General features: G+C 45.1%; 1 protein-coding gene across 2 annotated transcripts in view; it reads right to left on the minus strand.

Moving 5' to 3' along the window:
- grip1 (glutamate receptor interacting protein 1) overlaps positions 1–24,111 on the minus strand; it is a 430,214-nt gene extending 406,103 nt beyond the window's left edge. The window contains exon 1 of one of the 2 annotated variants that reach the window (XM_082964252.1): positions 23,603–24,111. In XM_082964252.1, the coding sequence (XP_082820378.1) occupies positions 23,603–23,735 (133 nt within the window). In that variant the 5' untranslated portion in view covers positions 23,736–24,111. The remainder of the gene's footprint in view (positions 1–23,602) is intronic. The other variant, XM_082964253.1, reaches the window with a different exon arrangement.
- Positions 24,112–26,536: the final 2,425 nt, after the last annotated feature.

Here is a 26,536-nt window from a genome sequence, read left to right on the forward strand (position 1 = left end):
GTATAGGATGCTGTATTGCCTGTTCATGTATGAGCCCTTATAATGTCTTCTTAGAAGGTTTAGAATGTTGAATGATCTTCAATCATCTCATTGGACGGGACTGAAGCTGAATGATATAGCTGCTATGAGGGGTACAGCCATCATCATCAGCTGATAGTAAGACATTACCTCTGATGCTGCACCATAGGACTTGTCTTCAATACTGTTGATGCTGCACCATAGGACTTGTCTTCAATACTGTTGATGCTGCACCATAGGACTTGTCTTCAATACTGTTGATGCTGCACCATAGGACTTGTCTTCAATACTGTTGATGCTGCACCATAGGACTTGTCTTCAATACTGTTGATGCTGCACCATAGGACTTGTCTTCAAAACTGTTGATGCTGCACCATAGGACTTGTCTTAAATACTGTTGATGCTGCACTGCACCATAGGACTTGTCTTCAATACTGTTGATGCTGCACCATAGGACTTGTCTTCAATACTGTTGATGCTGCACCATAGGACTTGTCTTCAATACTGTTGATGCTGCACCATAGGACTTGTCTTCAATACTGTTGATGCTGCACCATAGGACTTGTCTTCAATACTGTTGATGCTGCACCATAGGACTTGTCTTCAATACTGTTGATGCTGCACCATAGGACTTGTCTTCAATACTGTTGATGCTGCACTGCACCATAGGACTTGTCTTCAATACTGTTGATGCTGCACCATAGGACTTGTCTTAAATACTGTTGATGCTGTAACATAGGACTTGTCTTAAATACTGTTGATGCTGCACCATAGGACTTGTCTTAAATACTGTTGATGCTGTAACATAGGACTTGTCTTAAATACTGTTGATGCTGCACCATAGGACTTGTCTTAAATACTGTTGATGCTGTAACATAGGACTTGTCTTCAATACTGTTGATGCTGCACCATAGGACTTGTCTTCAATACTGTTGATGCTGTAACATAGGACTTGCCTTAAATACTGTTGATGCTTTGCGATAAACCTTTCACTAAATCCCAAGGGAGTCATTCAAACGTGACATCAACCTTGTTTAATACTGCTGCTTTATCAAACTTAAATAATTCAACTCTTTATTATTAAATTATTCAAAACCATGTTTCTTGCCGTGCTGCGCTCAGACACTAATCTGGGAAAAACCAGAGAGAAAGACTGACAGTCCGGTCAATACAACACAGTAAAATGAAGTCAGAGAGACAGCAACCAGGACTGATGTTGGGTTGTTACAATATATATATTCATGTGTAGTCCCTCTCTCTCTCTCTCTCTCTCTCTCTCTCTCTCTCTCTCTCTCTCTCTCTCTCTCTCTCTCTCTCTCTCTCTCTCTCTCTCTCTCAATTTCAATTCAGTTTATGGCATGGGAAACATATGTTAACATTGCCAAAGCAAATGCAGTGAAATAAACAATAAAAATTAACAGTAAACATTACACTCACAGAAGTTCCCAAATCTTGCTGCTGTGATGGAACACTGTGGTATTTCACCCAGTAGAAATATTTATCAAAATTGGATTTGTTTTCGAATTCTTTGTGGATCTGTGTAATCTGAGGGAAATATGTGTCTCTAATATGACAATACATTTGGCAGGAGGTTAGAAAGTGCAGCTCAGTTTCCACCTCATTTTGTGGGCAGTGTGCACATAGCCTGTCTTCTCTTGAGAGCCAGTTCTGCCTATGACAGCCTTTCTCAATAGCAAGGCTATGCTCACTGAGTCTCCCTCTCCCTCCCCCTCTCTCTCTATCCATCACATCAGACAGCATGCCAAGCCTTTTATCCCCCGATGATCCTGGGGGAGCTGTGTTGGTGACAGGGGGGCCTGGAGGACAACATCCCTCCACAGTGTATAAAAGGGGTTTAGGGAGAAGAACCTGGTTAGCTAAAGCTAGCTAGTGATAGCATTGATGCTAAACCTGATGGAGAAACCTGAAGCTAAAACTGGTCTGAAACAAAAGCTAACAGTTTACACAGTGGTAAAGGGAGAGGAATCTGGTTAGCTAAAGCTAGCTAGCGATAGCATTGATGCTAAACCTGATGGAGAAACCTGAAGCTAAAACTGGTCTGAAACAAAAGCTAACAGTTTACACAGGGGTAAAGGGAGAGGAACCTGGTTAGCTAAAGCTAGCTAGCGATAGCATTGATGCTAAACCTGATGGAAAAACCTGAAGCTAAAACTGGTCTGAAACAAAAGCTAACAGTTTACACAGGGGTAAAGGGAGAGGAACCTGGTTAGCTAAAGCTAGCTAGCGATAGCATTGATGCTAAACCTGATGGAGAAACCTGAAGCTAAAACTGGTCTGAAACAAAAGCTAACAGTTTACACAGGGGTAAAGGGAGAGGAACCTGGTTAGCTAAAGCTAGCTAGCGATAGCATTGATGCTAAACCTGATGGAGAAACCTGAAGCTAAAACTGGTCTGAAACAAAAGCTAACAGTTTACACAGGGGTAAAGGGAGAGGAACCTGGTTAGCTAAAGCTAGCTAGCGATAGCATTGATGCTAAACCTGATGGAGAAACCTGAAGCTAAAACTGGTCTGAAACAAAAGCTAACAGTTTACACAGGGGTAAAGCTGAGAGAAACGGCTGGTGGTAGAGCGGTAGGTAGGTGGTCGGATCAAACCCAAATTGCTCTCGGTAAATCCCTGCCTTCAAGAGCACAGCAGTACACAGCAGCACACGCTACACACACACACACACACACACACACACACACACACACACACACACACACACACACACACACACACACACACACACACACACACACACACACACACACACCCATGGGCCGAGACAACAGCTGCTACCCCTTGGCAGCCGTAGCCCATTAAGGTTGATTCTGAGAATCATTGCTATCACTCGCTGACAGAGTTTAAATGGAGTCAGGTTGTAAATTACACAGTGTCTGCTGTCTGCACTGTGCAGAGATACCTGGATCAGACCTGTAGTCTCAGCATCAGCTCTAATATGTCTGTACTACAGGGGGGTTGACATTATTAAAGACACTGTAGACACAACGTGTCAAACATACGGCCTGTGGGCCCATTCAATACGGCCTGTGGGCCCATTCAATACGGCCTGTGGGCCCATTCAATACGGCCTGTGGGCCCATTCAATATGGCATGTGGGCCCATTCAATATGGCATGTGGGCCCATTCAATACGGCCTGTGGGCCCATTCAATATGGCATGTGGGCCCATTCAATATGGCATGTGGGCCCATTCAATACGGCCTGTGGGCCCATTCAATACGCCCTGTGGGCCCATTCAATACGCCCTGTGGGCCCATTCAATATGGCATGAGGGCCCATTCAATATGGCATGTGGGCCCATTCAATACGGCCTGTGGGCCCATTCAATACGCCCTGTGGGCCCATTCAATACGGCCTCTGGGCCCATTCAATACGGCCTGTGGGCCCATTCAATCCGGCCTGTGGGCCCATTCAATACGGCCTGTGGGCCCATTCAATCCGGCCTGTGGGTGGTTTGAGTATGTGTTGAAATGATAATGAACCTACATTAATAGTCTCTTCACTCTGTCCAGCTTGATAACAATCATTTATAGTCTCTTCACTCTGTCCAGCTTGATAACAGTCATTTATAGTCTCTTCACTCTGACCAGCTTGATAACAGTCATTTATAGTCTCTTCACTCTGACCAGCTTGATAACAGTCATTTATAGTCTCTTCACTCTGACCAGCTTGATAACAGTCATTTATAGTCTCTTCACTCTGACCAGCTTGATAACAGTCATTTATAGTCTCTTCACTCTGTCCAGCTTGATAAGTCATTTATAGTCTCTTCACTCTGACCAGCTAGATAACAGTCATTTATAGTCTCTTCACTCTGTCCAGCTTGATAACAGTCATTTATAGTCTCTTCACTCTGTCCAGCTTGATAACAGTCATTAATAGTCTCTTCACTCTGACCAGCTTGATAACAGTCATTTATAGTCTCTTCACTCTGACCAGCTTGATAACAGTCATTTATAGTCTCTTCACTCTGACCAGCTTGATAACAGTCATTTATAGTCTCTTCACTGTGTCCAGCTTGATAACAGTCATTTATAGTCTCTTCACTCTGACCAGCTTGATAACAGTCATTAATAGTCTCTTCACTCTGACCAGCTAGATAACAGTCATTAATAGTCTCTTCACTCTGACCAGCTTGATAACAGTCATTTATAGTCTCTTCACTCTGACCAGCTTGATAACAGTCATTTATAGTCTCTTCACTGTGTCCAGCTAGATAACAGTCATTTATAGTCTCTTCACTCTGACCAGCTTGATAACAGTCATTAATAGTCTCTTCACTCTGACCAGCTTGATAACAGTCATTAATAGTCTCTTCACTCTGACCAGCTAGATAACAGTCATTTATAGTCTCTTCACTCTGACCAGCTTGGTAACAGTCATCTATAGTCTCTTCACTCTGTCCAGCTTGATAACAGTCATTTATAGTCTCTTCACTCTGTCCAGCTAGATAACAGTCATTAATAGTCTCTTCACTCTGACCAGCTTGATAACAGTCATCTATAGTCTCTTCACTCTGACCAGCTTGATAACAGTCATTTATAGTCTCTTCACTCTGTCCAGCTTGATAACAGTCATTTATAGTCTCTTCACTCTGACCAGCTTGATAACAGTCATTTATAGTCTCTTCACTCTGTCCAGCTTGATAACAGTCATTTATAGTCTCTTCACTCTGACCAGCTTGATAACAGTCATTTATAGTCTCTTCACTCTGACCAGCTTGATAACAGTCATTTATAGTCTCTTCACTCTGTCCAGCTTGATAACAGTCATTTATAGTCTCTTCACTCTGTCCAGCTTGATAACAGTCATTAATAGTCTCTTCACTCTGTCCAGCTTGTCCAGTCATCGAACCAAAAGGAAGATGGTCAGGGAGCATTGGAAATGGATAAAGGACTATTTTCTGCAACATTTGATGGTGAGGAAGTATAATACATTTTAAGTGTGGCCCTCCGGACCTCGCAGAAGACCGAATGCGGCCAGAGGGTAAAAATGAGTTTGACACCCCTGCTAGAGAACCAGATTAAGCCAATCCCTGGATTAATGAAAAAAGCTCTTTCAGTATAGAGTACGAGAAACTGTTTGTATTGTTAAGGTCTACATTGAGCTGTCTGTATTAAGGTTTACATTGAGCTGTCTGTATTAAGGTCTACATTGAGCTGTCTGTATTAAGGTCTACATTGAGCTGTCTGTATTAAGGTCTACATTGAGTTGTCTCTATTAAGGTCTACATTGAGCTGTCTGTATTAAGGTTTACATTGAGATGCCTCTATTAGGGTCTACACTGAGATGTCTGTATTAAGGTTTACATTGAGATGTCTGTATTAAGGTCTACATTGATATGTCTGTATTAAAGTCTACATTGATATGTCTGTATTAAGGTCTACATTGAGTTGTCTCTATTAAGGTCTACATTGAGCTGTCTGTATTAAGGTTTACATTGAGATGCCTCTATTAGGGTCTACACTTAGATGTCTGTATTAAGGTTTACATTGATATGTCTGTATTAAGGTCTACATTGAGCTGTCTGTATTAAGGTCTACATTGAGCTGTCTGTATTAAGGTTTATATTGAGATGTCTGTATTAAGGTTTACATTGAGATGTCTGTATTAAGGTTTACATTGAGCTGTCTGTATTAAGGTTTATATTGAGATGTCTGTATTAAGGTTTACATTGAGATGTCTGTATTAAGGTTTACATTGAGCTGTCTGTATTAAGGTCTACATTGAGCTGTCTGTATTAAGGTTTATATTGAGATGTCTGTATTAAGGTTTACATTGAGATGTCTGTATTAAGGTTTACATTGAGCTGTCTGTATTAAGGTCTACATTGAGCTGTCTGTATTAAGGTTTGCATTGAGCTGTCTGTATTAATGTTGACATAGAGCTGTCTGCATGGCCTATCAGCATGGCCTCTGGGTAAACCAGCATGGTCTCTGGGTAAACCAGCATGGTCTCTGGGTAAACTAGCATGGTCTCTGGGTAAACCAGCATGGCATATGGATAAACCAGCATGGTCTCTGGGTAAACTAGCATGGTCTCTGGGTAAACCAGCATGGTCTCTGGGTAAACCAGCATGGTCTCTGGGTGAACCAGCATTGTCTCTGGGTAAACCAGCATGGCCTCTGGGTAAACCAGCATGGTCTCTGGGTAAACCAGCATGGCCTCTGGGTAAACCAGCATGGTCTCTGGGTAAACCAGCATTGTCTCTGGGTAAACCAGCATGGTCTCTGGGTAAACCAGCATGGTCTCTGGGTGAACCAGCATGGTCTCTGGGTAAACCAGCATGGTCTTTGGGTAAACCAGCATGGTCTCTGGGTAAACCAGCATTGTCTCTGGGTAAACCAGCATGGTCTCTGGGTAAACCAGCATGGCCTCTGGGTAAACCAGCATGGTCTCTGGGTAAACCAGCATGGCCTCTGGGTAAACCAGCATGGTCTCTGGGTAAACCAGCATGGCTACTATTCTGTTTGATATCTCCATACTTGTTGGCCTTAAGCTAACAGGACTAACAGTAGTATCGTTGACCACATCAGAGGAACAGGGCCCCTGTTTGCTCTCTATCCCAAACACCACAAACATACATACTTCAACACAGAAGACAAGACAATGAATGGGCTCTGGGTAAGTCAGCATGACTACAGTATCTGGTTGATTTCTACATATCTTTCTGTGTTGGGTGTTAAGCTAACAGGACTAACCGTAGTAATGATGCTGTTTTAACGAGGGGCCTGGGACCTGGCTGTAATGTTTAGTCTGTCCTCAGCCTTGCTGTTGTTTTAACGAGGGGCCTGGGACCTGGCTGTAATGTTTAGTCTGTCCTCAGCCTTGCTGTTGTTTTAACGAGGGGCCTGGGACCTGGCTGTAATGTTTAGTCTGTCCTCAGCCTTGCTGTTGTTTTAACGAGGGGCCTGGGACCTGGCTGTAATGTTTAGTCTGTCCTCAGCCTTGCTGTTGTTTTAACGAGGGGCCTGGGACCTGGCTGTAATGTTGGTCTGTCCTCAGCCTTGCTGTTGTTTTAACGAGGGGCCTGGGACCTGGCTGTAATGTTTAGTCTGTCCTCAGCCTTGCTGTTGTTTTAACGAGGGGCCTGGGACCTGGCTGTAATGTTTAGTCTGTCCTCAGCCTTGCTGTTGTTTTAACGAGGGGCCTGGGACCTGGCTGTAATGTTTAGTCTGTCCTCAGCCTTGCTGTTGTTTTAACGAGGGGCCTGGGACCTGGCTGTAATGTTTAGTCTGTCCTCAGCCTTGCTGTTGTTTTAATGAGGGGCCTGGGACCTGGCTGTAATGTTGGTCTGTCCTCAGCCTTGCTGTTGTTTTAACGAGGGGCCTGGGACCTGGCTGTAATGTTTAGTCTGTCCTCAGCCTTGCTGTTGTTTTAACGAGGGGCCTGGGACCTGGCTGTAATGTTTAGTCTGTCCTCAGCCTTGCTGTTGTTTTAACGAGGGGCCTGGGACCTGGCTGTAATGTTTAGTCTGTCCTCAGCCTTGCTGTTGTTTTAACGAGGGGCCTGGGACCTGGCTGTAATGTTTAGTCTGTCCTCAGCCTTGCTGTTGTTTTAACGAGGGGCCTGGGACCTGGCTGTAATGTTTAGTCTGTCCTCAGCCTTGCTGTTGTTTTAACGAGGGGCCTGGGTCCTGGCTGTAATGTTGGTCTGTCCTCAGCCTTGCTGTTGTTTTAACGAGGGGCCTGGGACCTGGCTGTAATGTTTAGTCTGTCCTCAGCCTTGCTGTTGTTTTAACGAGGGGCCTGGGACCTGGCTGTAATGTTTAGTCTGTCCTCAGCCTTGCTGTTGTTTTAACGAGGGGCCTGGGACCTGGCTGTAATGTTTAGTCTGTCCTCAGCCTTGCTGTTGTTTTAACGAGGGGCCTGGGACCTGGCTGTAATGTTTAGTCTGTCCTCAGCCTTGCTGTTGTTTTAACGAGGGGCCTGGGACCTGGCTGTAATGTTGGTCTGTCCTCAGCCTTGCTGTTGTTTTAACGAGGGGCCTGGGACCTGGCTGTAATGTTTAGTCTGTCCTCAGCCTTGCTGTTGTTTTAACGAGGGGCCTGGGACCTGGCTGTAATGTTTAGTCTGTCCTCAGCCTTGCTGTTGTTTTAACGAGGGGCCTGGGACCTGGCTGTAATGTTTAGTCTGTCCTCAGCCTTGCTGTTGTTTTAACGAGGGGCCTGGGACCTGGCTGTAATGTTTAGTCTGTCCTCAGCCTTGCTGTTGTTTTAACGAGGGGCCTGGGACCTGGCTGTAATGTTTAGTCTGTCCTCAGCCTTGCTGTTGTTTTAACGAGGGGCCTGGGACCTGGCTGTAATGTTGGTCTGTCCTCAGCCTTGCTGTTGTTTTAACGAGGGGCCTGGGACCTGGCTGTAATGTTTAGTCTGTCCTCAGCCTTGCTGTTATTAGCTTGTTAATAAGACTGTGTAACTCTCTGCCGTGCTGTTGGCTGTTAAGTGATGACCACATTAGACTCCAGGAAGTATCTAGCATGGTTATCTAAAGGACATCTTCAGCATCCTGTTTAACATCCTGTCGTAGTGTTGAGCTGTGGATTGATGCGTGAGGAACTGAATCTGTGCAGGACTTCAGCACACCACTGGTGACAACTGGGGTTTAATGACCCAAGTCACGGTGGGAAGTCGGTATGGCATTTAACACGATGGCAGCCCTCCCCAGGCCCTTTCCAAGCGCCTTAAAAATAGACTTAAAAAACAACCTCCCAAAGGGGGAATGACTCAATGTCAACGTCCAGGGAGACAGAAGTGCCCTATATCAGTTAGACTGCTTCTAATGTGACAGACAGTTCCAGGGGTTGTGTTTTAGTAGGCAGGAAATGGAAAAGGTCAAAAAACATCATGAAACAGGGAGGTCTTATCTGAACTGGTCCAATCAGACATTATTGTTTTGCTTTTCTGTTGCAAAATGTTTTGCTACGGTGTATCCTGAATGAACATGACCAGTTGATGGTGAAACACATAACCCAACCCTACATCCCACCCAGTGAGATGGTCAGTTAGGTTATAGAGGGACTATGTCTACAGGATGGACAGTTAGGTTATAGAGGGACTATGTCTACAGGACATTCAGTTAGGTTATAGAGGGACTATGTCTACAGGATGGTCAGTTAGGTTATAGAGGGACTATGTCTACAGGACAGTCAGTTAGGTTATAGAGGGACTATGTCTACAGGATGGACAGTTAGGTTATAGAGGGACTATGTCTACAGGACATTCAGTTAGGTTATAGAGGGACTATGTCTACAGGACAGTCAGTTAGGTTATAGAGGGACTATGTCTACAGGATGGTCAGTTAGGTTATAGAGGGACTATGTCTACAGGACGGTCAGTTAGGTTATAGAGGGACTATGTCTACAGGATGGTCAGTTAGGTTATAGAGGGACTATGTCTACAGGATGGTCAGTTAGGTTATAGAGGGACTATGTCTACAGGATGGTCAGTTAGGTTATAGAGGGACTATGTCTACAGGACAGTCAGTTAGGTTATAGAGGGACTATGTCTACAGGATGGTCAGTTAGGTTATAGAGGGACTATGTCTACAGGATGGTCAGTTAGGTTATAGAGGGACTATGTCTACAGGATGGACAGTTAGGTTATAGAGGGACTATGTCTACAGGATGGTCAGTTAGGTTATAGAGGGACTATGTCTACAGGATGGTCAGTTAGGTTATAGAGGGACTATGTCTACAGGACAGTCAGTTAGGTTATAGAGGGACTATGTCTACAGGACAGTCAGTTAGGTTATAGAGGGACTATGTCTACAGGATGGTCAGTTAGGTTATAGAGGGACTATGTCTACAGGACAGTCAGTTAGGTTATAGAGGGACTATGTCTACAGGATGGACAGTTAGGTTATAGAGGGACTATGTCTACAGGATGGTCAGTTAGGTTATAGAGGGACTATGTCTACAGGATGGTCAGTTAGGTTATAGAGGGACTATGTCTACAGGACAGTCAGTTAGGTTATAGAGGGACTATGTCTACAGGACGGTCAGTTAGGTTATAGAGGGACTATGTCTACAGGACAGTCAGTTAGGTTATAGAGGGACTATGTCTACAGGATGGTCAGTTAGGTTATAGAGGGACTATGTCTACAGGATGGTCAGTTAGGTTATAGAGGGACTATGTCTACAGGATGGTCAGTTAGGTTATAGAGGGACTATGTCTACAGGATGGTCAGTTAGGTTATAGAGGGACTATGTCTACAGGATGGTCAGTTAGGTTATAGAGGGACTATGTCTACAGGACGGTCAGTTAGGTTATAGAGGGACTATGTCTACAGGACGGTCAGTTAGGTTATAGAGGGACTATGTCTACAGGATGGTCAGTTAGGTTATAGAGGGACTATGTCTACAGGACGGTCAGTTAGGTTATAGAGGGACTATGTCTACAGGACGGTCAGTTAGGTTATAGAGGGACTATGTCTACAGGACGGTCAGTTAGGTTATAGAGGGACTATGTCTACAGGATGGTCAGTTAGGTTATAGAGGGACTATGTCTACAGGACAGTCAGTTAGGTTATAGAGGGACTATGTCTACAGGACAGTCAGTTAGGTTATAGAGGGACTATGTCTACAGGATGGTCAGTTAGGTTATAGAGGGACTATGTCTACAGGATGGTCAGTTAGGTTATAGAGGGACTATGTCTACAGGACGGTCAGTTAGGTTATAGAGGGACTATGTCTACAGGACGGTCAGTTAGGTTATAGAGGGACTATGTCTACAGGATGGTCAGTTAGGTTATAGAGGGACTATGTCTACAGGATAGACAGTTAGGTTATAGAGGGACTATGTCTACAGGACGGTCAGTTAGGTTATAGAGGGACTATGTCTACAGGATGGTCAGTTAGGTTATAGAGGGACTATGTCTACAGGATGGTCAGTTAGGTTATAGAGGGACTATGTCTACAGGATGGTCAGTTAGGTTATAGAGAGACTATGTCTACAGGACGGTCAGTTAGGTTATAGAGGGACTATGTCTACAGGACGGTCAGTTAGGTTATAGAGGGACTATGTCTACAGGATGGTCAGTTAGGTTATAGAGGGACTATGTCTACAGGACGGTCAGTTAGGTTATAGAGGGACTATGTCTACAGGATGGTCAGTTAGGTTATAGAGGGACTATGTCTACAGGATGGTCAGTTAGGTTATAGAGGGACTATGTCTACAGGACGGTCAGTTAGGTTATAGAGGGACTATGTCTACAGGACGGTCAGTTAGGTTATAGAGGGACTATGTCTACAGGACGGTCAGTTAGGTTATAGAGGGACTATGTCTACAGGATGGTCAGTTAGGTTATAGAGGGACTATGTCTACAGGATGGTCAGTTAGGTTATAGAGGGACTATGTCTACAGGATGGTCAGTTAGGTTATAGAGGGACTATGTCTACAGGATGGTCAGTTAGGTTATAGAGGGACTATGTCTACAGGACAGTCAGTTAGGTTATAGAGGGACTATGTCTACAGGATGGTCAGTTAGGTTATAGAGGGACTATGTCTACAGGATAGTCAGTTAGGTTATAGAGGGACTATGTCTACAGGATGGTCAGTTAGGTTATAGAGGGACTATGTCTACAGGATGGTCAGTTAGGTTATAGAGGGACTATGTCTACAGGACAGTCAGTTAGGTTATAGAGGGACTATGTCTACAGGATGGTCAGTTAGGTTATAGAGGGACTATGTCTACAGGACAGTCAGTTAGGTTATAGAGGGACTATGTCTACAGGACAGTCAGTTAGGTTATAGAGGGACTATGTCTACAGGACAGTCAGTTAGGTTATAGAGGGACTATGTCTACAGGACGGTCAGTTAGGTTATAGAGGGACTATGTCTACAGGACGGTCAGTTAGGTTATAGAGGGACTATGTCTACAGGACGGTCAGTTAGGTTACAGAGGGACTATGTCTACAGGACGGTCAGTTAGGTTATAGAGGGACTATGTCTACAGGACGGTCAGTTAGGTTATAGAGGGACTATGTCTACAGGACGGTCAGTTAGGTTATAGAGGGACTATGTCTACAGGACGGTCAGTTAGGTTATAGAGGGACTATGTCTACAGGATGGTCAGTTAGGTTATAGAGGGACTATGTCTACAGGACGGTCAGTTAGGTTATAGAGGGACTATGTCTACAGGATGGTCAGTTAGGTTATAGAGGGACTATGTCTACAGGACAGTCAGTTAGGTTATAGAGGGACTATGTCTACAGGATGGTCAGTTAGGTTATAGAGGGACTATGTCTACAGGACGGTCAGTTAGGTTATAGAGGGACTATGTCTACAGGATGGTCAGTTAGGTTATAGAGGGACTATGTCTACAGGATGGTCAGTTAGGTTATAGAGGGACTATGTCTACAGGATGGTCAGTTAGGTTATAGAGGGACTATGTCTACAGGACAGTCAGTTAGGTTATAGAGGGACTATGTCAACAGGATGGTCAGTTAGGTTATAGAGGGACTATGTCTACAGGACGGTCAGTTAGGTTATAGAGGGACTATGTCTACAGGACAGTCAGTTAGGTTATAGAGGGACTATGTCTACAGGACAGTCAGTTAGGTTATAGAGGGACTATGTCTACAGGACGGTCAGTTAGGTTATAGAGGGACTATGTCTACATGACAGTCAGTTAGGTTATAGAGGGACTATGTCTACAGGACGGTCAGTTAGGTTATAGAGGGACTATGTCTACAGGATGGACAGTTAGGTTATAGAGGGACTATGTCTACAGGACGGTCAGTTAGGTTATAGAGGGACTATGTCTACAGGATGGTCAGTTAGGTTATAGAGGGACTATGTCTACAGGATGGTCAGTTAGGTTATAGAGGGACTATGTCTACAGGACAGTCAGTTAGGTTATAGAGGGACTATGTCTACAGGATAGACAGTTAGGTTATAGAGGGACTATGTCTACAGGATGGTCAGTTAGGTTATAGAGGGACTATGTCTACAGGACGGTCAGTTAGGTTATAGAGGGACTATGTCTACAGGATGGACAGTTAGGTTATAGAGGGACTATGTCTACAGGATGGTCAGTTAGGTTATAGAGGGACTATGTCTACAGGATGGTCAGTTAGGTTATAGAGGGACTATGTCTACAGGATGGACAGTTAGGTTATAGAGGGACTATGTCTACAGGATGGTCAGTTAGGTTATAGAGGGACTATGTCTACAGGACGGTCAGTTAGGTTATAGAGGGACTATGTCTACAGGATGGTCAGTTAGGTTATAGAGGGACTATGTCTACAGGACAGTCAGTTAGGTTATAGAGGGACTATGTCTACAGGATGGACAGTTAGGTTATAGAGGGACTACAATGTGTACAAAAACAGCAATGTGTACAACAACGTGTACAATGTGTAGAACAACGACAATGTGTACAACAACAATGTGTACAACAACAGCAATGTGTACAACAACAATGTGTACAACAACAGCAATGTGTACAACAACAATGTGTACAACAACAGCAATGTGTACAACAACAATGTGTACAACAACAGCAATGTGTACAACAGCAATGTGTACAACAACAGCAATGTGTACAACAACAGCAATGTGTACAACAACAGCAATGTGTACAACAACAGCAATGTGTACAACAACAGCAATGTGTACAACAACGTGTACAATGTGTACAACAACGTGTACAACAACGTGTACAATGTGTACAACAACAGCAATGTGCTTGCCTACGGAGCTGTGAGGGGAACGGCACCTCCGTACCTTCAGGCTCTGATCAGGCCCTACACCCAAACAAGGGCACTCCGTTCATCCACCTCTGGCCTGCTCGCCTCCCTACCTCTGAGGAAGCACAGTTCCCGCTCAGCCCAGTCAAAACTGTTCGCTGCTCTGGCACCCCAATGGTGGAACAAGCTCCCTCACGACGCCAGGACAGCGGAGTCAATCACCACCTTCCGGAGACACCTGAAACCCCACCTCTTCAAGGAATACCTGGGATAGGATAAAGTAATCCTTCTAACCCCCCCCTTAAAAGATTTAGATGCACTATTGTAAAGTGGTTGTTCCACTGGATATCATAAGGTGAATGCACCAATTTGTAAGTCGCTCTGGATAAGAGCGTCTGCTAAATGACTTAAATGTAAATGTAAATGTACAACAACAACATGTACAATGTGTACAACAACAACAGCTTCATGAGCCTCACTGGCATGAGGACGTTACCCACTACTCTTCTATGAGATGTTGAAGACATTGGTCCTACCCTCCATCTTCCATCTCTCTCCTTCAGGTCTCCTATATTAACCATTAGATGTTCTGTCGTAGTCTACAGGTCTGCTGGTCTCCTATATTAACCATTAGATGTTCTGTCGTAGTCTACAGGTCTGCTGGTCTCCTATATTAACCATTAGATGTTCTGTCGTGGTCTTCAGGTCTGCTGGTCTCCTATATTAACCATTAGATGTTCTGTCATGGTCTACAGGTCTGCTGGTCTCCTATATTAACCATTAGATGTTCTGTTGTGGTCTTCAGGTCTGCTGGTCTCCTATATTAACCATTAGATGTTCTGTCATGGTCTTCAGGTCTCCTATATTAACCATTAGATGTTCTGTCGTGGTCTTTAGGTCTGCTGGTCTCCTATATTAACCATTAGATGTTCTGTCGTGGTCTTCAGGTCTGCTGGTCTCCTATATTAACCATTAGATGTTCTGTCGTGGTCTGCTGGTCTCCAATATTAACCATTAGATGTTCTGTCGTGGTCTGCTGGTCTCCAATATTAACCATTAGATGTTCTGTCGTGGTCTTCAGGTCTGCTGGTCTCCTATATTAACCATTAGATGTTCTGTCGTGGTCTTCAGGTCTGCTGGTCTCCTATATTAACCATTAGATGTTCTGTCGTGGTCTTCAGGTCTGCTGGTCTCCTTTATTAACCATTAGATGTTCTGTCATGGTCTACAGGTCTGCTGGTCTCCTATATTAACCATTAGATGTTCTGTCATGGTCTACAGGTCTGCTGGTCTCCTATATTAACCATTAGATGTTCTGTCGTGGTCTTCAGGTCTGCTGGTCTCCTTTATTAACCATTAGATGTTCTGTCATGGTCTACAGGTCTGCTGGTCTCCTATATTAACCATTAGATGTTCTGTCGTGGTCTTCAGGTCTGCTGGTCTCCTTTATTAACCATTAGATGTTCTGTCATGGTCTACAGGTCTGCTGGTCTCCTATATTAACCATTAGATGTTCTGTCGTGGTCTTCAGGTCTGCTGGTCTCCTATATTAATCATTAGATGTTCTGTCATGGTCTACAGGTCTGCTGGTCTCCTATATTAACCATTAGATGTTCTGTCATGGTCTTCAGGTCTGCTGGTCTCCTATATTAACCATTAGATGTTCTGTCGTGGTCTTCAGGTTTGCTGGTCTCCTATATTAACCATTAGATGTTCTGTCGTGGTCTTCAGGTCTGCTGGTCTCCTTTATTAACCATTAGATGTTCTGTCATGGTCTACAGGTCTGCTGGTCTCCTATATTAACCATTAGATGTTCTGTCATGGTCTACAGGTCTGCTGGTCTCCTATATTAACCATTAGATGTTCTGTCGTGGTCTTCAGGTCTGCTGGTCTCCTTTATTAACCATTAGATGTTCTGTCATGGTCTACAGGTCTGCTGGTCTCCTATATTAACCATTAGATGTTCTGTCGTGGTCTTCAGGTCTGCTGGTCTCCTTTATTAACCATTAGATGTTCTGTCATGGTCTACAGGTCTGCTGGTCTCCTATATTAACCATTAGATGTTCTGTCGTGGTCTTCAGGTCTGCTGGTCTCCTATATTAATCATTAGATGTTCTGTCATGGTCTACAGGTCTGCTGGTCTCCTATATTAACCATTAGATGTTCTGTCATGGTCTTCAGGTCTGCTGGTCTCCTATATTAACCATTAGATGTTCTGTCATGGTCTACAGGTCTGCTGGTCTCCTATATTAACCATTAGATGTTCTGTCATGGTCTTCAGGTCTGCTGGTCTCCTATATTAACCATTAGATGTTCTGTCGTGGTCTTCAGGTCTGCTGGTCTCCTATATTAACCATTAGATGTTCTGTCGTGGTCTTCAGGTCTGCTGGTCTCCTATATTAATCATTAGATGTTCTGTCATGGTCTACAGGTCTGCTGGTCTCCTATATTAACCATTAGATGTTCTGTCATGGTCTACAGGTCTGCTGGTCTCCTATATTAACCATTAGATGTTCTGTCATGGTCTTCAGGTCTGCTGGTCTCCTATATTAACCATTAGATGTTCTGTCGTGGTCTTCAGGTCTGCTGGTCTCCTATATTAACCATTAGATGTTCTGTCGTGGTCTTCAGGTCTGCTGGTCTCCTATATTAATCATTAGATGTTCTGTCATGGTCTACAGGTCTGCTGGTCTCCTATACTAATAATTTCCCTCAACCATAGGGAGGTGGAAACACATGCATAAACACAAACAGACACACATTAAAGTCATGAAATGACTAAGGAAAGCCATCAGTGGATATAAGACATGGCTCCATGGAAGAAGAGGGAATGTGATAGTCCAGAATGGGAACGACTCAAATTATATCATTAATTATTCAGCAGCTACACGCTGGGGCTGGGCAGGGCAAATGGAGGCTGGCTGGGAGGGAGCCTGAGAGGAGGGAGAGGAGGGGAGAGGAGAAAGGGAGGGGGGAGGGAGCCAGGGAGGGAGAGAGGGAGCCTGAGAGGAGGGAGAGGAGAAAGGGAGGGGGAGGGAGCCAGAGAGGGAGAGAGGGAGCCTGAGAGGAGGGAGAGGAGAAAGGGAGAGGAGAAAGGGAGCCAGGGAGGGAGAGAGGGAGCCTGAGAGGAGGGAGAGGAGAAAGGGAGAGGAGAAAGGGAGCCAGGGAGGGAGGGAGGGAGGGAGGGAGGGAGGGAGGGAGGGAGGGAGGGAGGGAGGGAGGGAGGGAGGGAGGGGGGGAGGGAGCGAGGGCAGCCAGACACCAAACCTGACATTTTTCAGGAGTATCTTCTACACAAGTTAATTAGTGGCTAGAGCAGAACGAACCCAAACACACAAGAATGTGCACACGTGCACACACACACACACACACACACACACACACACACACACACACACACACACACACACACACACACACAGCACACACACACACACACACACGTGCACACACACACACACACACGTGCACACACACCACACACACACACACACACACACACACACACACACACACACACACACACACACACACACACACACACACACACACACACACACACACACACACACACACACACACACACACACACACACACACACACACACCCCTTCTCGGCTACATGCTACATTTAGACATTCCAGCGGATTTATTGAGAACCCTACATCCTCTTATGCCTGGATCCCACCCTTCTGACACCACTCTGGCTCAAATGTTCAATCTGAACAGAGATGACGTCTTTTACAGCCAGATAGAGATGTATAAATACAACCAGTTATTTTACCACCTTCTCCTCTGACTCACTGTGTCCCAAGCTGTGCCAATTAGTTGGCTATAAAAAAAAAAACATATTTTCAAAGCACTGCTTTTGCTTTTACAAGTGTTGATAAAAGCCAGAATCAGGATGAATGAATGAATGCAGATCCATATGATATAAACAAGTGAAGTAAAGACTTACAGTATTCAACCATCCTGAGCCAAATCGTTACTATGACTATTATAACGACAAAGAACGCATCTCATTAACGTTGAGAGGCAGATATCAGATGAGAAAGAAAATGCCTTGAGAAACTGCTTTAATTCTGTGGATCTGGACAAAAAAAATTGAATTTCCTCTCAGAAGGAAAATAAGACAGAGAGAAAATAAATGCAGAGGCTCGACTGACCAATTTGTAATTCAAGAGAGAGAGAGAGAGAGAGAGGAGAAAGAGAGTCACTCATTTGAAAATTACGATTCCAAATTCAAGTCAGATCGAGGAAGAGAAACTGTCTCATTTAGAAAAGGCTGAAGGTGACATCAATATGGCTGACGGAGAAGCATACTTGAGTGACTATTTGAGTAATGCTTTGTCGTGAGTTATTCACAAGCCAGCAAAGGCTGATTAATGACCCCATCTCCCTGCTCCTCTTTCTGAGGATGGGAGCAGTAGGTTATCTAGAGGCTGAATAGACCTGGGAGCAGTAGGTTATCTAGAGGCTGAATAGACCTGAGGATGGGAGCAGTAGGTTATCTAGAGGCTGAATAGACCTGAGGATGGGAGAAGTAGGTTATCTAGAGGCTGAATAGACCTGGGAGCAGTAGGTTATCTAGAGGCTGAATAGACCTGAGGATGGGAGCAGTAGGTTATCTAGAGGCTGAATAGACCTGAGGATGGGAGAAGTAGGTTATCTAGAGGCTGAATAGACCTGAGGATGGGAGAAGTAGGTTATCTAGAGGCTGAATAGACCTGAGGATGGGAGCAGTAGGTTATCTAGAGGCTGAATAGACCTGAGGATGGGAGCAGTAGGTTATCTAGAGGATGAATAGACCTGAGGATGGGAGCAGTAGGTTATCTAGAGGCTGAATAGACCTGGGAGCAGTAGGTTATCTAGAGGCTGAATAGACCTGAGGATGGGAGCAGTAGGTTATCTAGAGCCTGAATAGACCTGAGGATGGCAGCAGTAGGTTATCTAGAGGCTGAATAGACCTGAGGATGGGAGCAGTAGGTTATCTAGAGGCTGAATAGACCTGAGAGCAGTAGGTTATCTAGAGCCTGAATAGTCCTGGTGCTATGAGACTGCTTCAGGCTGACACCTGAGTTTCTCTCCCCTAATACTCAGAGTCCAGCTCTGGGAACAGTCTCCTGGTTAGGGGGGATAGAGGTGAGAGGAGTAGGCTCTCCCTTAAGGCTAACACATACAAAACAGACTTCCTTACGGGAGGATTGTTGTGTATAACACCGTGTATTTAATGTGTATTTGGATGTGCAGTTTCAATGTGTATATTATATTATGATGTGTATTGTTTGCCTGACGACTCAAACCTAATTCTTCCACTGCTCTATATCCTTCAGTCTGAGTCTGGCATCGTTGAAGTCGTTTGTTGGTGACGTCAAAATGAGAGGTGTTGAATAAAACAAAGTTATAATCGATTGAATCGTCTCTAACCAATCAGAGTAGCAAAGCCAATGCCGAATTTTCAAACCTCTGCTTTACCCGCGTGTGTTCTGGCTCTGGTCCAACCCCCTCGGTTTCTGGGACCAATCAGAACGGTTAGAATGTTCTTCCATTCTAGAAATTGTTGTGGAGGTACTCAGATCCAGACTCAAAAGGTTTATGGTTAAGAGTACACGGCTGAACACTAAAAAAATAGATTTATGCCTAAATTGACAAACCCAAAAGTAGTTACTTAGCATGAGATGGCCATAAACAATAACTAGTAACTCTGCATTGTTCTAGATAGGCCACAAATGTGACGTGTCACTCCCTATGCAAATGAGGTGTCAGATTTCACATACTGCATCTCAGTTGAGAGCAGAGAGCGACATGTGAAGTAGGAGTTCCAGAGCTTTCACAGAAGGCAGAGCAACTGATGGTGCACCGTTCACAGAGATCTCTGTACACAAAAATATTGGTCGGAACCAGTCCAGAAGCGCTCAAAGATGCCTAAACAGGGAAGTTAATTTATAAATCCTGTGTTTCCTACTAATGATGAAGCACACGGCTGGTCTGACTAGGGATTAGGGGAATGTTGGTCCCACACGGCTGGCCTGGCTAGGGATTAGGGGAATGTTGTTCCCACACGGCTGGTCTGACTAGGGATTAGGGGAATGTTGTTCCCACACGGCTGGTCTGACTAGGGATTAGGGGAATGTTGTTCCCACAAGGCTGGTCTGACTAGGGATTAGGGGAATGTTGTTCCCACAAGGCTGGCCTGGCTAGGGATTAGGGGAATGATGTTCCCACAAGGCTGGTCTGACTAGGGATTAGGGGAATGTTGTTCCCACACGGCTGGTCTGACTAGGGATTAGGGGAATGTTGTTCCCACACGGCTGGTCTGACTAGGGATTAGGGGAATGTTGTTCCCACACGGCTGGCCTGGCTAGGGATTAGGGGAATGTTGTTCCCACACGGCTGGTCTGACTAGGGATTAGGGGAATGTTGTTCCCACACGGCTGGTCTGACTAGGGATTAGGGGAATGTTGTTCCCACACGGCTGGCCTGACTATGGATTAGGGGAATGTTGTTCCCACAAGGCTGGTCTGACTAGGGATTAGGGGAATGTTGTTCCCACACGGCTGGTCTGACTAGGGATTAGGGGAATGATGTTCCCACAAGGCTGGTCTGACTAGGGATTAGGGGAATGTTGTTCCCACACGGCTGGTCTGACTAGGGATTAGGGGAATGTTGTTCCCACAAGGCTGGTCTGACTAGGGATTAGGGGAATGTTGTTCCCACACGGCTGGTCTGACTAGGGATTAGGGGAATGTTGTTCCCACACGGCTGGTCTGACTAGGGATTAGGGGAATGTTGTTCCCACACGGCTGGCCTGGCTAGGGATTAGGGGAATGTTGTTCCCACACGGCTGGTCTGACTAGGGATTAGGGGAATGTTGTTCCCACACGGCTGGTCTGACTAGGGATTAGGGGAATGTTGTTCCCACACGGCTGGCCTGACTAGGGATTAGGGGAATGTTGTTCCCACAAGGCTGGTCTGACTAGGGATTAGGGGAATGTTGTTCCCACACGGCTGGTCTGACTAGGGATTAGGGGAATGTTGTTCCCACAAGGCTGGTCTGACTAGGGATTAGGGGAATGTTGTTCCCACACGGCTGGTCTGACTAGGGATTAGGGGAATGTTGTTCCCACAAGGCTGGTCTGACTAGGGATTAGGGGAATGTTGTTCCCACACGGCTGGTCTGACTAGGGATTAGGGGAATGTTGTTCCCACACGGCTGGTCTGACTAGGGATTAGGGGAATGTTGTTCCCACAAGGCTGGTCTGACTAGGGATTAGGGGAATGTTGTTCCCACACGGCTGGTCTGACTAGGGATTAGGGGAATGTTGTTCCCACAAGGCTGGTCTGACTAGGGATTAGGGGAATGTTGTTCCCACACGGCTGGTCTGACTAGGGATTAGGGGAATGTTGTTCCCACACGGCTGGTCTGACTAGGGATTAGGGGAATGTTGTTCCCACAAGGCTGGCCTGGCTAGGGATTAGGGGAATGTTGTTCCCACACGGCTGGCCTGGCTAGGGATTAGGGGAATGTTGTTCCCACAAGGCTGGCCTGGCTAGGGATTAGGGGAATGTTGTTCCCGCTCTGCTCTGCTCCAGGACGACTGTGGAATGTTTTGGAATGTCAATTATAGAATCTGGAACTCCTCTTCCCTGTCATTACCCAGAACCCTCCAGGGCAACAGGTTCAATGGGACTAGTCTACCTCAGCAGAAAGGGGTGTTGGGGGGGAAGTGTGTGTATTTGCTTGTGTGTTTGTGTGTGTGCATGTATGTGTTCAGACAAACTATGCTCTAATTTACACACTAAAGCCTCCTTTGTGATTCTCTTCAACTAGTAAACAGATAACAAAGGAAAGACAAAGATCAGAGAAAGATAGACACAGAAAGAGAGAGAGACAGAGATACAGAGAGACAAAGAGATAGAGAGAGACAAAGAGAGAGATCAGAGAGAGACTGAGAGAGAGAGATCAGAGAAAGATAGAGACAGAGAGAGAGCGAGAGAGAGAAATCAGAGAAAGATAGAGACAGAGATACAGAGAGACAAAGAGATAGAGAGAGACAAAGAGAGAGAGATCAGAGAAAGATATAGACAGAGAGAGAGCGAGAGAGAGATCAGAGAAAGATAGAGACAGAGAAAGAGAGCAGCAGCAGCAGTAACACAGGTGCTCCATTCTAGATGAACAGAGGTAGTAGATCCAGCTAGGCTGTAGAGAAACATACCACCTGAGAGGCTAGCAGTCAGCGCGCTAGCTGAAACCATGCTAGGAACCACGCAGGGGGAGAGGAGGGGGAAGGGAGGAATACCCTCTTCACCTGGCTGTGTCATACAATACACTGCTGTCTGTTGACTGGACTGTATATAGACTGGCACTGACCCGGTCACACGGTCACAGGAGGCGTTTGGATATAGATACATCTGTAAGAGACCTGCTAGCCTAGCTTGACCTAGCACATATAAACATCCCAATCATAGATACCTGCTAGCCTAGCTTGACCTAGCACATATAAACCTCCCAATCATAGATACCTGCTAGCCTAGCTTGACCTAGCACATATAAACCTCCCAATCATAGATACCTGCTAGCCTAGCTTGACCTAGCACATATAAACCTCCCAATCATAGATACCTGCTAGCCTAGCTTGACTTAGCACATATAAACCTCCCAATCATAGAGACCTGCTAGCATAGCCTGACCTAGCACATATAAACATCCCAATCTTAGATACCTGCTAGCCTAGCTTGACCTAGCACATATAAACCTCCCAATCATAGATACCTGCTAGCCTAGCCTGACCTAGCACATATAAACATCCCAATCTTAGATACCTGCTAGCCTAGCTTGACCTAGCACATATAAACATCCCAATCTTAGATACCTGCTAGCCTAGCCTGACCTAGCACATATAAACAGGTGTTAGCTGTGAGTGACCTGCTAGTCTAACCTAGTCTACATAACCATCCCAGTATCACTATAACACAGTAGTTATATTTATAACTGGATAATTAGATACAGTTGGTATTAGCTGTGAGTGACCTGCAAGCCTAGCTTTAGCCTAGCTTAGCTTTAGCCTAGTTTTAGCCTAGCTTAGCTTTAGCCTAGCTTAGCTTTAGCCTAACTTAGCACATGTAAACACCCCAGTATTAGATCATCCTGCTACATTGTTTAGTACTGGTACAGTACTGTCAACATACAGTATGCAGCAAAATCAATGCAGATAAACGTTAACCACATATCCATCAGAGAGGAACAAGGGGTGAAACAACACACACACACACACACACACACACACACACACACACACACACACACACACACACACACACACACACACACACACACACACACACACACACACACACATCTCTACACACACTAATGCTACCCCCATCCATCCACGCCACTCTAGGTTTTCACAATGCGATGATAAGCTGCTTGTTTGCCCCACAGTAGCAGCCCTCCCTGCCAGTTCAGAGCTGATCATCCTACAACACAATAAAACAACAACAGATCAGCCTCCGACCAGCTAGCCAACCCTCCTCCTTTCTCCTGCTCTCCCTCGTTCATTCCCTGTACAGAATCCTTAGCTCTCTCTCTCATTCTCTCATTCTCTCTCGCTCTCTCTCTCTCCATTCCTTCCCTGGTCCCATTCCCTGTTCAGAATCCTTAGCTCTCTCTCTCATTCTCTCTCTCTCTCCCTCTCCATTCCTTCCCTGGTCCCATTCCCTGTACAGATGCATTAGCCCTCCTGCTCCTCTCGCTCACTTTCTCCTCCTTCTCTGCCTCCATCTCTCTCTCTCTCTCTCTCTCTCTCTCTCTCTTCCTCTCTCCCTCCTTCTCTCCGATCCTCCCTCGTTCCCAGGTTGACTTACTGTGCAGGTGTTCAGAAGCATAATAATACACATCTTCATATCCCTCCTGATAGTCCTCCTCCGGTCTGTACTTTTTCCCCTTCCGTCTCCTGGACCTCCTGATCTGCTTCACAAAGACCAGGAAACGCTCCATGGCTCCAGACAAAACACCACCGAAGACCTCCTCTACAATCCTCTAACGTTACAGCCTCCTCTCTCTCCTCTTCTCCTTTACAATCCTCTAACGTTACAGCCTCCTCTCTCTCCTCTTCTCCTCTACAATCCTCTAACGTTACAGCCTCCTCTCTCTCCTCTTCTCCTTTACAATCCCTGTACAGAAGCAAGCGCCTGCTGCTCGGACAATCCACAAACCTCCAAATGCCTCCTCGACAATCCCCTTTTACAATCCCTCTACAGTAGTAGAAGAACTAAGTGGTGCCTCCTTTGCTGAGCTGCCTCACAGCAGCAGCTAGACAACGGGAGCCTCAGCTGTGTGTCAGTGTGTGTGTGTGTTAGCGTTTGTGTGTGTGTGTTAGCGTGTGTGTGTGGAGTGTGTGTCAGTGTGTGTGCTGGCACTCTGCTGCTTCACAAAGAGCAGTGGAGCAGCTCCACCAGACACAGTGGTGAGCAGTTCCTCTGACAGTATTCATAGACAGGAGAGCGGGTGTTAATTGGACCAATTGCTGCCAACGACACCACATCCCAAATGGCACCCTATTTCCTATATAGTGCACTACTACTGAGAAGGGCCCATATGTAGGGAATAGGGAATAGTGTTCCATTTGGGCTGCAGACAAAGTCTGTCTCTATATTACACCTTTCAAACCATGACGTTTTTTCACCAACTTTAGCATCCTGCCAACTTTATCATCCTGCCAACTTTAGCATCCTGCCAACTTTAGCCTCCCGCAACTTTAGCATCCCGCCAACTTTAGCATCCCGCCAACTTTAGCATCCCGCCAACTTTAGCCTCCTGCCAACTTTAGCCTCCCGCCAACTTTAGCATCCCGCCAACTTTAGCACAACTTTAGCATACTACCAACTTTAGCATCTTGCCAACTTTAGCCTCCCACCAACCTTATCATACTGCCAACTTTAGCATAATGCCAACTTTAGCATCCCGCCAACTTTAGCCTCCCGCCAACTTTAGCATCCCGCCAACTTTAGCATCCCGCCAACTTTAGCACAACTTTAGCATACTGCCAACTTTAGCATCCTGTCAACTTTAGCATCCCGCCAACTAGAGCATCCGCCAACTTTAGCATCCCGCCAACTTTAGCCTCCTGCCAACATTAGCCTCCTACCAACCTTAGCATCCCACCAACTTTAGCATCCTGCCAACTTAGCATCCTGTCAACTTTTTGCCTTCAAATAGTCACACCCCTTGACTTTTTCCACATTAAAGTGGATTTAATTGTATTTTATTTGTCAGCGATCTAAACAAAATGCTCTGTAATGCCAAAGTGGAAGAAAAATTCAAAACTTTGTAAAAACAGGTAATTAAAGTTGGAAACCAGGTCATTGAAGAGGGGAAACAGGTCATTGAAGAGGGAAAACAGGTCATTGAAGAGGGAAAACAGGTCATTGAAGAGGGAAAACAGGTCATTGAAGAGGGAAAACAGGTAATTGAAGAGGGAAAACAGGTAATTGAAGAGGGAAAACAGGTTGTTGAAGAGGGAAACAGGTCATTGAAGAGGGTAAACAGGTAATTGAAGAGAGAAAACAGGTCATGAAGAGGGTAAACAGGTCATTGAAGAGGGAAAACAGGTGATTGAAGTGGGAAAACAGGTAATTGAAGAGGGAAAACAGGTTATTGAAGAGGGAAAACAGGTAATTGAAGAGGGAAAACAGGTCATTGAAGAGGGAAAACAGGTCATTGAAGAAGGAAAACAGGTTTTTGAAGAGGGAAAACAGGTCATTGAAGTGGGAAAACAGGTCATTGAAGAGGGATAACTGGTTATTGAAGAGGGAAAACAGGTTATTGAAGAGGGAAAACAGGTAATTGAAGAGGGAAAACAGGTAATTGAAGAGGGAAAACAGGTAATTGAAGAGGGAAAACAGGTTATTGAAGAGGGAAAACAGGTAATTGAAGAGGGAAAACAGGTTATTGAAGAGGGAAACAGGTCATTGAAGAGGGTAAACAGGTCATTGAAGAGCGAAAACAGGTCATGAAGAGGGAAAACAGGTAATTGAAGAGGGAAAACAGGTTATTGAAGTGGGAAAACAGGTTATTGAAGAGGGAAAACAGGTTATTGAAGAGGGAAAACAGGTCATTGAAGAGGGAAAACAGGTTATTGAAGAGGGAAAACAGGTCATTGAAGAGGGAAAACAGGTTATTGAAGAGGGAAAACAAGTCATTGAGAGGGAAAACAGGTCATTGAAGAGGGATAACAGGTTATTGAAGAGGGAAAACAGGTCATTGAAGAGGGATAACTGGTTATTGAAGAGGGAAAACAGGTTATTGAAGAGGGAAAACACAGAAAAGTAGCTTTTTTCATTGTATACCAGGCAGCACAATGTTGCTTTTTATATGAAAATGTGATCGCAAAACATTGTGTGTGTGTGTGTGTGTGTGTGTGTGTGTGTGTGTGTGTGTGTGTGTGTGTGTGTGTGTGTGTGTGTGTGTGTGTGTGTGTGTGTGTGTGTGTGTGTCAGTCCTACTACTATTTCCAGTCGCGTGACTTTGCTTTTAGACAAATGGGACACGTTGACATTTAGAGAATCTGTATAGAACCTGGGAGCAGGAAGACACACACACACAGACACAGACACACACACACACACACACACACACACACACACACACACACACACACACACACACACACACACACACACACACACACACACACACACACACACACACACACACACACACACACACACACACACACTGATCTCAGAAGTTAACACAAGGAAACAAACTGAACCTCGCTGAGAGAAACAACTTCTATT

The sequence above is a fragment of the Salmo salar genome, chromosome 17, assembly GCF_965601325.2.
Source record: "Salmo salar chromosome 17, fSalSal1, whole genome shotgun sequence".
Lineage (NCBI taxonomy): Eukaryota > Metazoa > Chordata > Actinopteri > Salmoniformes > Salmonidae > Salmo > Salmo salar.